The sequence below is a fragment of the Primulina tabacum genome, chromosome 16, assembly GCF_025594145.1.
Source record: "Primulina tabacum isolate GXHZ01 chromosome 16, ASM2559414v2, whole genome shotgun sequence".
Lineage (NCBI taxonomy): Eukaryota > Viridiplantae > Streptophyta > Magnoliopsida > Lamiales > Gesneriaceae > Primulina > Primulina tabacum.
In genome coordinates this window covers 36,440,642-36,458,809 of record NC_134565.1, presented here as the reverse complement: position 1 = coordinate 36,458,809, position 18,168 = coordinate 36,440,642, and the positions used below count along the sequence as shown (strand labels likewise).

The window sequence follows — 18,168 nt, the reverse complement described above, 5'->3', positions numbered from 1 at the left end:
ATGCATTTACCATTCTACCCCTGTCAGTAATGGGCTATAATTTGACACAAATGATTGGGTTACGGCCCAATTATGACATGACTTCCCATCACACACATTTTTTTCATTGATCTGTTTGTTTTGACTTGATGATTGTCAAAACAAAAGTAGAACCCAGCAATCAGCATTACCCAGAAAATATTGCGTTAAGAAATCTAGTTCTGCTTCTGTGTTACTTTTGTATTGTTTTTGTATATCGGCAATCAATTAGTAGTCATCTTGGAGATAATACATCAGGTACTATGTTCTGTTTTTGATGCTTGAGTTTCTGGTCATATTTGATCCACTCTGCAAAAAGAAGAATAAATGTCATCGAATAATGAATGTTTACCTTATTATGTGTTGTTTTTTCGAAGGTTTACTGGCTTGCAGCGCACATGACTGATTTATTTGAGAAGTGTCTGCTCTTATGATGTAACTGGCTGCTGAATGTTGCTTCTTTTTGATGGAGACTTGGAGGTGAAACAAGGGCTCAGCCATGGTGAACTTTCTTGTGGGTATAATTTGACATTGTGTTTTTGTTTAATTTTACTCTTTTAATGTCTGAATGGTTGAAGTTGATTCTCATTTTTTCTAGAATTTTGCATGCTTCTAAATACCTTCTTTTCCAGTGGGAAAGAATAGATTGTCATAAAATCTGTCCAATTTAATTATTACGTGGTTTTTAATTCTTGCGGCTGTTAAGGTTCAATCTTTATGAATGCTCAAGTTACCAATTAAAATTGGCCCATCAGAAAAAGAAAACCGTTTTCAGTCTTTCTGAAATTCTTTGAAAAAATAATGGCATTTATGTCTATATAGTTAATGTGTAAACGTTTCTCAATATGCGTTCTTTGCCCGTGTACCTTTTCAAAGGAAAGGGAATGGAATGAAAATTTGATTACAGTGGAAAATCTAAAAGCTTGGCCCCGTTGCTGAATGCCTTTCTATAGTGCAGCCATACTTACTAGATATTGACTGTCTAGTCACGACGGACATTATCAATGGCATTTCAAAGATTCCATTATTAGTGAGAGTATATAATCAAAATTTACATTATGTTATACCATCTTACATGAATAGAGTAACGAAATTGAGGAAGGATTTCTTTATTCATTTAGGTTTGGAAGATTAATGACTGGAGTAAAATACAATCATATTGTATGCATTATAAGTTGAATGAAAATGATATTTTGGCTGTCCCTTCTCTTCTATGTGTCCTTCCTTTTTCATTTTTAGGAGTCTAAACTTGCTCGAGAAAGTGTTACGTCATATGAATTTGGATCTTATCAAAACGATTAACACATCAGATGAGGGTAAGTGGCTGTTGCAGCAGCGTAGTAGTGAGGAAGAAGGTGGGGTTAGGAGTTATGGGTGTTAAAGCTAGGTTTTGGGTAAGAAAAATGCGGAAGAATGAGAAAAAAATCAGCCATAAACTTTTGAAAGAATATAATTTATGTGGAGGCAAAATAAAGTTTTTAGACCCAAGTATGAACCTTTTGAAAACTTAGACAACACTTCTTGTCAGAAGCTTGTTCTGTAATGACATCCAATTCTAATACCATTTATAGTCTAACAGCTTAGTTATCTAAACAAACTGAGACAACATAGAATAGTGAAGCAGAGAGATGCTTTTGCCTCTTGCAGACTGCAGTTTTTTGCAGACCATAATCATATGGTCATTGCTAATAACCAAGTCAAAGAAAGGAAATACTTAATTCTAAACAATCTATAACTCTTGAATACTTTCAAGATGTAGTTTAAGTAATAAATTGAAGCAGATATGGCATATCAATCCACTGTTGCTGGTCTTCATATCACTTTTTTGTGTTGGCTTGGTTGGTTTTCCTTCTTTTGGCCTTGGTTTCACGTTCCACATCTGGGTGGTTATCCGCCCTCATTCGTAAAGCCCTATACCCTTGTCTCCTTTGGTCTGCTGGATTTGCACTTGTTGTTTCTTCCTGTGCTGGGAGGGAAGGGTTCGTTGAAGAATCTGCTGTCTTCTTATTTGCATTATCGTCTTTGTTCCCATCAATCCTTGATTTACAAATATGTGGAATGAATATATAATGGTAAATAGCAACATCATAAACATTTCGGAAGCTATGGTAAACTGCATAATTAACATAGTTGGGAAATGTGCCTTATTTGAATGTTTAAATGTCAGAAGCCATAGGAAATAACATTTCTAGATTTGAATCTACTAAGCTTAAGTTAGTAGGAATAATTCATTGTTAATTCAGGCAAAAAAGTAGGGCAATATCCACGAGATCAGTAGTGATGATTTAAAGAATACAGCTTGTGTTGTTGGATACAACAACATGAATGCTGCGTAATTATATTTGGGAATAGTAAATTATAGTAAAAGATTTGGTGATTGGGATGTAGACTCACACATATTTGTGCATTTGGGAATAGTAAATTATAGTAACATATTTGGTGGTTGGGATGTAGAATCACACATATTCGTGCATTTTTATTGATTCGATATTTAACTTGAGTATGGAAGAAAAGTTGCACGCTAAAAGTTGGCCCTTTTGACTGAAAACCTGTCCCTGAAGTCCTTAGACCCTGTATATTTTCTATGATTTATGAGGTAGTGAGGTACATAAGAAATTCGAATCAAAAAACTTTGTTCTTTTTATTCAGCTTAAAGTCTGAGTAGTTGACGTGATTCAAAATATAATAATACTGCTTCTTACCATGGGGGTTGACCATGAGCAGATGCTTGCTCATCGAGAATGACATGATGAACTGTCAAATCATTGTTTTGCTCAGGATCTTCATTTTTCTCCTAGAATTCAAAATTTTGGTCAGTTTCCGTTAAGCGTTGTGACAAATAAATCTTTTGACTAAAGTCATTTGTGACTTCATTGCCAAAATATCACTAAAGTCAGAAAATACCTGATTATCAGCAGTCGCTTGATTCAGTTTGGTAGGTGACAAGGTCTCTGTATGTGTGTTATATTTGGGAAATATGACCCAAAACTTAATAAGCAAATATTATTAATATGGGGAAGGGGATAAACAGAGAACATATCATGCAAATATTGAAAGTCAACTAATTTTTTTCATAGATAAGTATCATTTTCTCACTCGATGTAATATATTAGTACTAAAAGCCCAAACCCATTCCTGTAATTTTGAGTTGGAAAGTTTTGCAAGTTAAGACCTTTTGAATAAGCTACTGCTACGGGTGCTACGGACTCAATGGACTTGGATACTAAGAGCCCAAACCCATTCATGTAATTTTGAGTTGGAAAGTTTTGCAAGTTAAGAGCCATTTTTCTCATTTGATCTACCTTCATGAAAGTTTCACACAAGTCTTAAAATTCCTAGACACATTAACTTGAATTAAACATAGCTTTTGCACTTTTGGCAATTAGTTTTTTCTCTGTAAATGCACAAAAAATTACTGAAGCACCTTCACCATGATGCAACTATTGTTAAATTGTGTTCTAATGGATCTAGGAAAGAAATTTAGAAGAGGGTACCTGTTAAATAGTTCTAATCTAGTTATGCTTCATTAAAATCTTAAATGACTTGAAGGATTCGGGACCTAATATAATCTTTGAGTATTTCTAACAGATCAAAAAAAAAAATCAGGACAACCTTAATAGACATGGAAGATTGATATCATCTCTATCCTTGTTGTGAAACCATGAATTATGACTTTTGTGTGCATGCATGTACATACGATAGAACACAAAAAACCTTAACAAAATTCATAGACTTCTGTGGGGCACGTAGACTATTAAGAGATTTCTTTAATATGGAAAAACTATCATGTCAACGGGGATACACGTGTTGAAACTAATGCTTGGAGTGCATGAAATTCCCAATCTTAAAGTCCCTAGTACGCATACAATTGAAGTATTAAATAAAGCTTGTTCTCTTTTGGTAATTATTTATTTTCACCATAAATGGAATTCTTTTTATCAAAGCACCTTCGCCATGATGCGACTAGTGTTAAATTTATATTCTAATGAACCTAGGAAGAAAATTCACTAGACGGTATATGTTAAATAGTTTCTAATCCAGTTATTATTCAATAGCATCTTAATGATTTGAAGGATCTAAGACCTAATCTAAACTTGAGTATTTCTAACAGATCAAAGAAAATTCATAGTGAGTTTCGGCGGACAACTTCATTAAATTTCAAAAGATTGATGAGCAGCTCAATCCATGTTATGAAACCATAAATTATGACTTTGTTGTGTATGGTATATACACCTGAAAACATAAAAAATCATAAAACAATTCACAGGCATATATGGGCATGGAGATTACTAATCAAGTAGGACTAAGAAAATGGCAGATTCATTTCACCAATGGTAGTCAAAATACTTGCCTTCCACTTCTTTTTCACTCATCTTCTGGCTGCAAATATGAAAGAAAAATAAAAAACAAACAAATATTTATGTACCATGATAATTGGAACGTTACCTTGTAAATAATCAATTGTGAACCTTGTCAAGAATTTAAATAACTTTCATGGCACCTACCAGGTTTGATGGAAAAGGTTGTAAAACCTAGTGGGAGAAGGAAATCTTGTGGTGGCTGTTGAATTCATGGGTCTGTGTGTGTACATAGCTGTTACATTTATTACATTGAAGCCTTGAGAATTCTGTTTTCTCCATTTTGGTAACAATTCTGTATTCTCCATTTTGGTAACAATTATAATTGTACATCATTCTGACCTGTCAAATAAAAATATTAATTTTAAGTGTGGAAAAATATTGCTGTGATCTGTAAAACAGTGATAAGAATCATGATCAACATTTCATTTTATTATTTCCACTCGAAATCAAGGATTGTTGCTTTGCGACAAAAAATGAAATTGTAGAACATTTTGTAACACGAGGACTTGGCAAAAGTACGTTCCGTTATTATTTTTTTCCTTCTCTCTCATGTATAAACATGGGTATTGAAATTTTATTCTTCTAAAATGCACTACACAAAGTGTGAAACGCCAAAATTCTGAAGTTAGCCTGTTATATATGAAGTTACTGGTGGTACAATATTTATAAGTTATTAGTGACATTTTTGGAACATTTGATTCAATAGAAGCTTGACAATTTTAGGACCAGATTATCTGTATGTGAGAATTATGGATACCAGATACTACACATTCAGAAAAAATGCTTCATTGTTATAATTTATAACGACAAATCAGATGTACTTGGTGAAGTCTACGAGAGTCCTTTGAATCATAGGATTGACTTTGATTATAGCCTTTACGCATGATCCAAATTCAAGTTTGGTTCCATAACGGTTTTTCCTGATAAAATGTTCAATGTAGTTTCTTTCCTAGCGGCTAAGATGTGTCCCAGATGAATAATATACTATTGAAGCAAGGGAGGAAATATATGAATAACCTAACCAATAAATTTAAAAGGAAATGTAGGCGTTGTGATACACATATTTGTCTTATTTCTACGAGCTATACATGGTAACTGTTTCCACACCGTTTCTATTATAGTTCATCAGTTCGTGTAGCATCTCAATAATCCTTGCCTTATTTACGGTGGGTTGTTTTGTCAACTTTAGGAAACTCAAAGTGATCATTAAGAGTCGGTGGAAACGGCTTGGCACGACATGAACATTGTCCACGAGTATAATCCATCTGTATCGATTAAATTAATCGTTACTTGATTGACATGAATATTTTCCATGAGTATCATCCATCTGTATTAAATTAGTCGTTACTTGATCGTAGTAATATTTTATTGTTTTTCATTAATCAATGGTTAGTTCACACATTACGTCAAGTACAGTTGTCTACATTTGTTTCATCAATACTTTTTAGTCGATTTGTTTTTCTTGACTGATTATACATCTATCTACCAGTGCTTTGTTTTTATGGTCCGCTAAAGTTAATTGAAATCTGTTTTAAGCCAGAAGATATCTAATAAGAAAGAAATGTGCTGCTCATACTGCAATCATACTACAAATCTTCTTTTTTATTACGTTATTTGTTCTTTCTCAAGCCATTTTTTGGGCATATTCTATTGTCTACTATCAAAAGAAAGACTTTGTGTTGGGATGCCAGTTGTAATTGGCTGCCACCTCAAAATTCGTGATGGATTATGCTCCTTTTTTCAGCCATACCATTACACATTACTTTCTTAGCTTTTATGCAATAAATTTGAAATTCAGGTGCGAAAGAAGGAATTTTAGCAGCAAATCAGGGTGTAAAAATACTGAAGAAACTTGTGGTATGATGTTCTTAAACATGTTTAAATTGCTCCTGATTCATCGTCCAATCTAAAGTTTTGCCTTCATGAGCGACTCGATACAAGGTAAATAGAATGCAGCAGGTGATTTGTCACGTCCTACCTTCATTTCTTTGTTTGATATCAAACCTCTAAAGCAATTAAATGGATATGCACATGCTTTCATTCTAGTATTAACTGCAACATGGGATATTTTTCTTGTACAGTGAATAAATATGTCGAATTTGTTTCTCATTCATCATCATTATTAGTTCTTCACAATCTCAATTTAGATGAGGAATCTACGTGTTTACCAATCCATTTCAAAATTTCTTATAGGAAGACGTGTGTCATGATGAGAAACCCCAATTGAGACGAAGATTTACCCACTTGAGGTGTTTCAACTGCACTTGCTTCATCTACGGAAATGAGAAAACAAGCATGTGCTTTTCCTCTCAAAGTTCTAATATAATATTCGACGGTTCTTCTGATTGTCAACATCCATGGTGAACCGTGCTTTCTCCTCATCTTACTTCTCATATAAAGCAGCAAAAATGTGCCATGAAATCAAGAGGATTGCCGACCTTTTGCACGACGCAACCATTGTCAGCTCAGGAGAGTGGCTAATTGTCAATGTTGCTCAGTTTTCTTGGTTCTTTCTTCTTTCCCTCATCATGTTGTTTTGGAAAATCTCATGCATCTAAATTGCATCAGCCTCCACGTTGAAACACATTAAAAGGTAGTTCTCTGAATGGGTCAATTTTCATTTTGATGATTGTCAAGTTAATTTGCAGTCTTTACTAAAACCAAGCAACAAAATTGCTTGAAAAGGATGATTATTAGCTTTATTTCACGTTAAACCTGTTTTATACCCTTACAAGGATATGTGGAATTGGGGAAAATAATTACGGAATTTCATACATGAAAAGATATGGACTAATATGATGAAATAGTATTGTTTATAATATAAATATAGATTAAGGGTATGCAGATTGAAAATAAGCTTTTTTTTGGTAACTACCATTGTCAGAATATATATTTGTTACTAAAAGAGTGGTCTTTATTGAAAAAAAACACAAAATCATTGTTATTTATGAAATATGAAGATCAAATAATTTTCCTGAACTCTATGGGTTAAATGTGCATGAACAATTAATGTAGGGGCCATGTCTCAGAATCTTCATATGTTCATCCCACAGCGAAATCTTCTATTTGAATGCAAAAAATCGCAGGTTGACATTTGGATTTGGCTTTTAGGACTATCGAATTTCTGAGGTAATCGTGTTCATCCTAGGTTTTAAGCCTTCATGACTTTTATAATGCCGCAGATTTAATTTTTGTGGATTTGATTTATAGAATTCGAATCTGTGGTGTATAATTGAATTCTCTTGTTCCTTTGCAACTGCCAACTCTGCGAGCCTAATTTATACTGTGACATTGATAGGATGAAAAATAGTGTATAGTGGATAAGTTTGAATTTAAATGGGACTTCTGCGGAAGGCAAACACCTTGAAATTTTCATTCCAGAAGTAACATTGTTTATTATCCTTTTGTAAAAGATAAAGCAGAGTTGATTGAATGAACTTTTTCTTATAAAATCTATAATACGTGTCCTTTAAATAAACTTTTTATTTTAATTAACTTATTGGATATGATTGTAAAGCGATTGTTTTTTGCTATTTATTTCTCCATATTATTCGTATTAAATTTTCCTACTTTCATCTGTGTGCTATTGGGACCTTCCTTTACCATTTTTTGCATTTTGGGGCCTACCATTTCAAGTAAAGATCAGTACTGTTGATTGGAAATTATGTTAATGATTGATTGCCTTATCTTATCGTAGTCTTTTCGATGAGATAAACGTTTATGTTTTATGATGGCTGACAAATGCTTTAACTCATGTATCTAGAGAAGCATCAATGCATCGTGAAAACGGTGACGGCAAAGCAATGGAAACTTGTGAAACAGTAAGTTTATGTTAATAAGTGCTTGTGATGCATTCTCACATATGATCATCTCCTTGTTTTTTCTCAGCATGGCTTCATTTATGTGCTGCCTGTCATTACTCAGTCACTTGACACACTTGAATTTGAGAATAAGAGGAAAATATTTTTGTATATGTTCTAGTACTTTTTCGAAGAAGTGGGAAAGTGTTGTGTTAAAAGTGTGAATAGGAAACAAAGGTAGATGACACTTAATATGACAAAGTCCTGAATTGTAACCTCTAACACATATATTAAACACCAGCAACGAGACACAATCGAAACATCGACATTTAATGACCAAATTATTTCTATATTGAACAACAACTGTGAGAGTTTGTAGATCAAAATATGAAACTGGCTCGAGTTTGACTTCAAAATATCTATTTTAAAAGGTATGTGCCCAACCACAAATTGTTTCACAATAGCAATATGTACCTACTTGTATGGATTTTGACAGGCATTTCCAGTTGCAGTTTTAGCTCACATAAAGTGAACCAATCGAGTTAGAGATATTCGGATTCATTTTTCTACATATACTTTGTATCGTGCTGAAAAAAAAACATAAATATCGACCATAAACTATTGCATGGCAATCTTTGAGATTAAAGAGGCCCGAGGGACTTCAATTTATAGGGTTGTAAATCTAAAACTCTACTGATAAAGATGTATTTCGAAGTATATGTATAACCTTCCTTTTGCTGATTTCCTTTTTTATTTAGACTACGCGCCCCCCCCCCCCCCCCCCCCCCCCCCCCCTCTTTCGATTTTAACCTCTGGAGTTCTTGTTTTAGAAAGAACTAGACAACCTATGCACAATTTGAAAGGCCTTCTTTTATTCATTTTGTATCTATGCTAATTGCTAAGGTGCATCATCTTTCTGTATTTGAGAATTGTGTTTCCCTTTTTACTACTTATCATTTTGTAATGTTGGATATAGTTTCCAGTGGGAAAGATTTCCCTCCTCCGCATGAATCGAAAAGATTCTCACTGTTTTGGTTAAGAACCACTTAACCGTCAAACTTTATCAGTGAGAAGTCATGTCTGATGCTCTTGTCGAGGCTGAGGTCATTACAGTGACCCCAGTCATTGTGAATACATGTTTTGCTGCTTTATGTGCTAAATTGCGAGCTATTCATAAGCAAGTCCAGACTTATGCATATCAGTTTTCAACCACCTCCAACCTACACAAGGGACATTGAACTGCCTCTACCCCTCACTGTTGTGATTCTGAACATTGGTGTCTTTACACCTTCAGGTATTGTGCAGAATTACCTTTGCATTCCAGTTTACCCTGAGAATGTCTTGAATAAAGGCCGATCCACCAGATTTGGGAAGCTTGTTGCTATGAAGCGTACGTTCCACAGTTGAAATCAATTGGATTGTATTGAATTGTATCCATTTTTTTTTTAATGAAAATGTTGCATTTTCGTCTTATTTCTCTGTGATTCTTGTTCGGTGTGCTGTATATCTAAATGACATCTTTCGATCACTCAACTTATCATAACGATTTTCTATCGCAAATTAGATATGATTATTGATTCCATCGATAATACTAATAAACAAGTCGAGATTCCCAGTTGCTTAGACCATAAAAAGTAAGAGCTTCGGCAAAACATTCCCCCTTATTAGCTTTTGTTGTGTATACGCTCTAAAATGACACCCCTCCTCTTCTTTCCTATGTCATAACCATTCAATTCACTCTCTCACCGCCCTGCCGCTGCCCAATCATGGAGGCAACGCTCGTTCAACCACATGACAGCCTGTTTATGCCGCCTAGAATCAACCGGAGATTCGCCATGCACTGTCACGTACGTTCTCTTTTCATTCTAACAGTGTGGACACATCGATTACATCCACTCGTGAACCGAAAACTAGTGTATACAATGATAAGTCCTGGTTCGATCGTGTCGCTATTCGCCATCTCTCTCACAGCTTACAATCTTCCACAGGCATTTCTTCCCATGTCTAGTTGGTCCTTGTGAGGTATAGCTAACAACCATCGAATCGTAGATACATGCATTGTCGAAGCAGCGAATTAACACGTCCCGAAACTCAATCGATATGCTATTTTTCAATCTGAAAATTTTCAGCCTAAAAAAAAAACATTATTAATTTCACTCTATGTGTGGGGCACGGAAAATAATTCATTTAACCCCGATCAGTGGGTAGTGGTTGTGCGTACGAATGATACACTTAAGAATACGCAATGGAAAGAAACACAATGCCAAGGGATTTGAGTACAAATCTGTAAACAAAATTAATTGCTATCCGTATCTTAAAAATCAGAAGCATTCAAATGAAAACATGGTGACAGCTGCTGTCATCAGAACTTAAGTGGGATTGTACGCCAAATTAAAAGTCGATCTTGCTCCACGCAACGAAATACAATATCAAATAACCAAGGTTTTAAAAATTTATTACTAGAAAAAATAATTATATGCATCTAAAATAGAGTCGTTCTCTCTCATTTTTCTCCATACATAAAATATTTAATTCCAAGCCGGAAAATGTTTAGCTAGTGATAATTTTTACTATTTTTATCCTCTTTTGCATGTAGTATTAGTTTAAACAGAGAAACACGTACTTCATTATGTGGGCATTCCTAAAACTGTTTTTGAATAGTTTCAACGTTGAATGTCAGCGTTAGCATAAGTTGAAACAATAAATGCATACACAGCTGAGCATCTCCAAAATGTACACATTATCTCCTTCCAAATACTAAAACGTTTCCGAATGTCAATGAGCAATAATTTTCTTTGTTGAAAGAAAAAAACCCGAAATGCGAAACTTAGTACGATCTAATTGATTTGAATTATGACATCATTCTAGTTATGGTGTTTGATTACGAGATAAATAATCAATCCTATAGTTAGATGAACGCGAGATATTTGATTCCATGAGTTGCAATTCAGTGTAATTATTTATGAATGATTGATATGAACGAACATTTGCTTATATTGTAAGAGCTAGCAAGCTAGTGTTCAATGTTTTTGCTGTTTTATTGCTTAAAATTTTTGACACAGGCTATAAATTTTTCAATATAGTGACAAATATTTTATCTTAAAATTTTGTTTAATAAAATTTTTCTTTATTATTTGGTTAGAATTCACAAGTCATTATCTTGAGAACAAATATATATTTTATTATAGAGATTATGTACATAATATTGATGAATATTTAAACATATATTTTCTTGAACCTAGGTCTAAATAATTTTTTAAATAAAGAATATATATTTAATTCCAATAATCCAAAAGATGCTATACTGTAGTCAGAATCTTTTGTCATCTGAGAATCAATCATTACAAAATCTCGATAAGTTTCATCATTCCGGACGACCTGGTCAAAATTACAGTTTGACTACTCGTAGTTTTCAGATCCACTTGGAATTTTGCAACCCATCCAAAAGTGGCAATGTCCTTCGGATCAATGTCAACTACTCCATTTCACATATAATAAAGTAATTCAAGGTAAACTGTTATTTTGACCTTCTGTCATAAAATAAAATAATCGTTCTTTCTCTTCATCTTGTTTTTTACATACAAGATGGCTCGATGTTATTAGGTCAAATGATCGGTACTTCCATAACTCAAAATACTATGTATCTATAAGTTTTAAAACAATATTATTATTAATTTTTATATTTAATTAAAAAATTAAAATATGCCGCAACTCACATGACATGATGATTGTATATTTATTTATAAAAAAATAACCAAATCTATACTTCATTCTTACTTCGATACCCTTTTCAACTTTTCCCTACTTATTTATTTCTTTATAGGATTCTCAGAAAACCAGCTTCCTTCTTGAGCTTCTACATGATGCCAATGAAGCAAGATCTTGGATCATCCCACTGACCAAATCTTTGAATATCAGCCGTTCGATGTCCAGGACTGCCTCTGACATCTCCATAGGATGATCTCCTCCCCATCCGCTCGACTCGTCCTTCGCTAAGTCCTTCCTCAACACACCACAGATGACCTCGAACAAATCTTCAGCGGCATTACGGTTGCGAAGTCTTTGAAATTCGGACCAAACATCGTTGAGGAATGGCTTTGTCACATTGTAATTTGTCCAAGAAACAGTCTTCCATGGAGGCAGTCGTCTGTTTCTTTCGATAATTTCGTTGGTAGCATCGAAGATTAGCTTTCTCCGGAGCCTGGAGGCCTTGGATGTGTCATTTCCTTAAGATATTGCTGCTTTTCTAGCAAAAGAAAGATGTCCGGGTCGTCTGAGAGAGAATCCGATGCCCTCAAGATATCTGAAATGTACATAAAATCCCAGTCATCCCGTGTTTCTTCTTGCCACTTTGATCGAGTTGATGATGCGATTGGGCTCCATATATCTTCTTCCAATTCGCCGGATTCATCTGTGCGCGTAAATTTGACAGCCATCAAAACATGATGCATAACAAAGTCTTTCGATTTTAAAAGACTTGAGATAAAAATAGAATACAAAGAATCAAGTGTGTTCACAAAATCCAACATAAAAAATTCATTTCCCTCATATATTATATGTTTTCCTGAAGTTCGATGATAAACCAAGTACATACCCCTCAGCATGCAAGGACCACATGAATTAGAAAGTGTGGGCACCAGTGTCCCTCCATTGATGAATAATCGGACTATATTCTATTTATCGAGGTCAGATTTGGTTCCACTTCCGAGAAACACTATCCAAATCAGATATTGTAAAGGTTCGGAACAGAAATATTTCACTTATTCGGGCCAGCATTTAGAAGTCGAGCCAAAAAATTTGATCGAAGTGTGGCTAAAATGTAGCACTACACCACACAATAGCAGTACATCTTGCACAATCCAATGCCATAATATTCAAGTATTATAGACCTTCCGGATACTATCACTCGAGCTTCGACATTGACTAATATTTCTTCCAAATTCAAGAATCAAAAATGTGTAAGCAAATCATTGTAATCAGAGTTTCAATATGGTTTTTTATATATTCGTATTCTGATATGAAAATTTCTCCCAAATATTGATTAGATTAACAACATAGATAACAAATACTAAACTATAACCAAATAAATGTATAACAGAAATATCAGGCGCGGGCTAGTGATATAAAATAAGAGAATAAAAATTCAACCTTTGAAATCAAGATTACGTCTGGCCGTGAGAGCTGAAGCGGTGAATGGTTCGTCCTTGTAGAGAGACGAGTCAAGAACTGACACTGGACTCGGCTGCGCATCACTTCCATTCATCTCCGCTATGCTCTGGAGCAGCTTATCACATCTCTCCAATAAATTCCTTCCCTCTTTGTATTCCACAGTCCTCCACCTCTGTATTAAACCAACCATTTATTGCAGTTATATAATTGTATTGATACAGGTAATTAAGTCAAGATTAGTGGCAATTAATGATTTTGATGTTACGTTACCTCGGTATCGGTTGATGTAGTGATACTACTTCCGGAAATGGATGAAGATTCGCCCTCTTCAGTTGTAACGGTCGTGATCTTCTCATTCTCATTGATCTTGGCCGTCGGATCTGGGCTGGTTCTTCTGGTGTTGAGCTTCGGGGAGTTAATGGGAGAGACTCTCCGATTGTCTGCTGAATTCTTCAGTTTCCTCTGGGTTTCAACGCTCGACGGTTTCTGTTTGACTATGGAGTTTGACCGTCGAGGATCCGCATTGCATTCATTTCGAGTCGTTGGACTCGGGGTTTCACCGGCCCGAGTTGCGCTCCGCACGCTGCGGTCCCTACGAGGGCTTACAGACTGATGATTTTCACCGGAGACAGCGTGATTACAGCGAATGCTACGGGCTTGACTTCTACCGTTTCTCCGTGCATTATCACTGACGTTTCTTTTGTTAATAGGCGATGAATTTGAGCTCGACTGTCTCGAAGGTTGCATCACCACGATTGGTGATTCGTCGTATATAAAGATCCGGTGGCTGACTTGATTTGGATTTTTGGAGTGCATAAGCCCTTTCAGTTGCAAAGCTTCGAGGATCTGTTTCAAGGTCTCTAAATCTTTCGACGGCTCTACAATGCCCCTCACCTTAAATCTCTTCTCAAATTCAACGTAGACTGGTACACTCTGTTTAGGTTCTGGGAAAATGTCCGCTGAATCAAAGAAGCTTTTGCGGTGCTGAGCCTTCCATGGAGACGGAGAATTGAAGTTGGCCCTGTTTGATGCTTTAGACAGTTCAGCTTTGCCAGCATTCTTTAATAAATGGTCCCTTGGATCTGCATAATGGGCAGCCATTCGCGCATTGTCGAAAAGGGATATACTTGGCTGCTCGGTGATGAATCGGGAGTGAAACAGATCTCTAGAGGCTCTCGATTCGGAGGCGGATCTCCTCAGCTCAGGCTTCTTTTCAGTTTCAAAGTCGGATGAATTGGGCAATGGCTCCAGACCCATGAGCCTAGCTATGACACTGGGAGACCGGTTCTGGCACCCATCGGACGTATCACTTCCGATGCTGTAGCATCGACCCGCCGTGGACAGAATTGAGGCGGAAGTGCGGATCTTCTTGGGATGGAGGCCTCCCATAGCGTCTGTAGTAGCTCTACTGTCGAGCGAAAGCCTCGGGGCTTCTTTGTTGAACTTCCACGAGGACTTGTTGCCTTCTTTCAAATTGAATATAGGAAGAAGAAGAGGTGATTTAGGGAGCAACTCAACCACCTCCGGTGCCACCACCCGCTCCGCCGGTTCCGGACTTGGCATTCTAATTTCCCTAGAAATGGCCGGCGACTCGGGAAGTGATATCTCAGGATCCGAAACCGTACCAACAGCCTAGAAATGGCTAAAAATTACTATGCATATAACGAAACTTCATTAAAGACAGAAACTTTACAGAAAACAAAATCATACCGGGGAACAAGGGAGGCGCTTGGTGGAAGAGAGACGATTGCGATCAAAGAGCTGGAAGAATCCAGCCATGCAACCCCTTTGCCTCTGCACCTGTTTCTCCAGATTCTGCTCATTCCCGGAGCCCATCATCATTAGCCGATGGTTGATGTCACTTCCCGGCAACACTTGAGCCTCCCAGAAACACCCAACTCTCTTTATCCAGTGAAGTTAACGTCACATTTGGATTCAGATTCAGTCCCTTCTCTGGTTTTTATTTCTGCTTTTGCTTTTTTATCTGTTGAGAATAACTCCCGCTTTCTGCTCTTTTAAAGGTTGGACTGAGTAAATGGGTGGGAGGAGTGACACTGGGTTTTACTAGTGTCACCCGCGGGTAATTGTTTCGAAATGACATCTGTGCTGTCACCTGCAGGTTAACTCGTCTTTAAAAAAAAAATTAAATATCGCCAATCCAATTACAATCGGTCACATTTTATCTATCACATGATCGTTGAGATGTGCTGTGAGTTTTAAAATAAATATGGTGTAAGCACGTTTATTATATATTAGTACTTTTTTTGGAACGCGATATGTGTATTAAAATTAATTTTTCTAAGAAAAAATTAGAGATCCTATTAAAATGTTAAACTATATAGATTTATATAATACTTTTTTTAATAAAAATTTATGGTGTTTTACAATAATTTTTGTATAATAACGGATACGGTTATTTACCGTTATTTAAATCCGGAGATTTATATAGTTTTGTATGCCAATAAATTTATAATAACATGAGTTTCAAGTTGGTTCGAAAAATATTTTGATTTATATTCGAAATTAGTCACAAGATGGTTCAATTATTTGGAACTTGGGAGTGTTTGTGGAAAGAAATAATTTATGGTGTTGCGGTAAATTGTTACATCATACATTACTTATGAAAAATTATTATTTTTACGTCATAATTTTTTACATGCACGAAACGATATGTTTTTTAAAGTGTTTTTTTTTTTACATAATTGAATATTATATTTAAAATAAAATTATCAATATACTATATCGTAGAAACTTTTATCCTTTTTTTCCGAATGAAAAACCAAAATGGTAACAAATTATTTATTGGTTTTAAAAGATTACTTAAGTGCTCAATTTGACAGCTTCAATGGTACATAACATAACCGTGGGTAGCAGCACTAGCAGCTGCCCACATTAATTACTGCTGGCCTCAAATTTCTATTCCAATATAATATTTTAATTTATTAATTAACGCCAACAACTGGCCGAGCTTTGTATACCTAGTTTCCTTAATTTGTGATCACATTAATTATATTTGAAAGCTTAGTTTCAGAATGTTGGTGTATGACATTCGGTTCGGTCGAACCTACCCCTACGGGCACTGTCTGTAAGGGTCGATCCAACGGATCGGATTTTTTCGAGTCAATTTTTTTTTTTTTACAGGGTGGTGGGCCCGGATCACTCATGTGGAGTGATCCGGGCCGTTCATTGCTCGTGCAGACAGTGCCTAAAAGCAACTTTGTTATTTACTTTATTACAATTACGATTACAATTACGATTACATACTTGTATATACATATGTATGTATAGATGACAAAGTGCTTGAGAAATGAGTGTAAGTCCATCAACACAGCTAGAAAAATATTTGAATTCGTTCTTTCAATAAAACACCAAAATTATTACAATACGATCTTGTAATAATTATAATGTTCGAAAGGTGATTTTGATGAACAAAGTCAAGAAAATGAAAGGTGAAAAAAATATAATTTATGGATGACTTTTTTAGATATAAAATCAATCATTTATTTAACCAAATCTATATTATAAGTTGAATATCGATGTTATATAAAACTGAATAAAGGAAGTAGCTTTAAAAAAATTAAATTGCACCGATAATATCAGGAAGCTGAAATATAACATTTTTCCCGAAGTTGTCATAGAACAGGACATGTTCATATGTAAAATTAGATATTTTACACACAAGACAAAGCATAAATTAGTTTGTACTACTCAACCCAAAACTTGGTCATAAATGACACATTTTATTTTCCTATTTGCGTGAAAGAAAGAGTAATAAATGCCAAGTTATTGAACACCATATATATTTCCATAAACTTGGTATGTGACAATGAGCTCTCGGACTTTGAAACGTTGTGTCAATGGAAGTTTGCAACATATCATGCATGAACGAATTTATTGCTATTTATACATATATACAGTCCTTAACTTCCATGTTACATCCACAATTCAATTCTTATTAATTAACTCCATGTACATTTTAAAAGGTATGCAGCAGAAAATATTTCTTTGTATATTTGAAATAGTTAACACGGTGAAATATTTATATGACTATTTCTGTAACAAATGGTCCTACATACATGGAAGATGATAAACACTATCTTATCATTTGTTGTAACAATTTGAGAGATAATCTAGAGAGGATTCTGAGGATGATTCGGTTGAGATTTCTCTAACATCCCCCCGCAAGATGGAGATCCCATTGGAGATACCGATCTTGGAGCGCAAAGTCTGAAACGGAGCAGAGGACAGGGGTTTTGTGAGAGCGTCCGCAAGTTGATCTTTTGAGGAAATGTGAGAGACAGAGAACGAGCTGCGAGCAACATGATCACGAACAAAATGATAATCAATGGCAATGTGTTTCATTCTTGAGTTAAAGACTGGATTAACGGAGAGATAAGTGACACCAACATTATCACAGAAAATTTTCGGAGCAGTAGTACAAGGAACATGCAGCTCTTGTAGCAGGTTTTTGATCCAAAGTACCTCGGAAGCACATGAAGCAAGAGATCGATATTCAGCTTCAGTCGAAGAACGCGCTATAGTCTTTTGCTTCTTTGAGCACCAAGAGATGGCAGTACCTCCAAGATAAATAATGTAGGCAGAAATGGAGCTGAAGTCATCACGGTTACCTGCCCAGTCTGCGTCTGTGAAGGCTGTGAGGGCAAGTTTCTGATTTCGTTTTAGAAATAGCCCGTGATGCATGGTGTTCTTTAGGTAGCGCAAGACACGCTTAGCTGGTGACCAATGATTTTCAGTAGGGGAATGCATGAAGCGAGCTAGTTTATTGACAGCATATGACACATCTGGCCTTGTAAGAGAGA

At 35.5% G+C, this 18,168-nt stretch overlaps 1 protein-coding gene and 2 long non-coding RNA genes across 15 annotated transcripts; 1 reads left to right on the top strand and 2 right to left on the bottom strand.

Annotated features, from left to right (window-relative positions):
- Positions 1-29: 29 nt before the first annotated feature.
- On the top strand, positions 30-9,725 carry LOC142528914 (uncharacterized). Of its 13 annotated transcripts, none has more exons than XR_012815800.1 (5): positions 90-276; positions 396-498; positions 895-1,048; positions 6,178-8,200; positions 9,156-9,723. It is a non-coding gene; the product is annotated as an uncharacterized LOC142528914 (long non-coding RNA). The 13 variants fall into 13 exon arrangements; XR_012815796.1 differs by lacking the exon at positions 895-1,048 and having other exon boundaries at positions 98-276; positions 396-532; positions 6,178-6,972; positions 7,466-8,200; positions 9,156-9,722; XR_012815790.1 differs by lacking the exon at positions 895-1,048 and having other exon boundaries at positions 99-276; positions 396-532; positions 6,178-6,320; positions 6,573-8,200; positions 9,156-9,721.
- On the bottom strand, positions 1,857-4,529 carry LOC142528915 (uncharacterized). The gene is made up of 2 exons (XR_012815802.1): positions 4,102-4,529; positions 1,857-3,577 (listed from the first exon to the last, which is right to left on the bottom strand). It is a non-coding gene; the product is annotated as an uncharacterized LOC142528915 (long non-coding RNA).
- Positions 9,726-11,901: 2,176 nt separating the features above from the next.
- On the bottom strand, positions 11,902-15,451 carry LOC142529998 (uncharacterized). The gene is given in 5 exon segments (XM_075635748.1): positions 11,902-12,408; positions 12,411-12,590; positions 13,328-13,520; positions 13,619-14,980; positions 15,059-15,451. Coding segments are annotated over 5 exon segments (2,268 nt in total). The 5' UTR covers positions 15,191-15,451; the 3' UTR covers positions 11,902-12,007.
- Between the last annotated feature and the right edge of the window lie 2,717 nt (positions 15,452-18,168).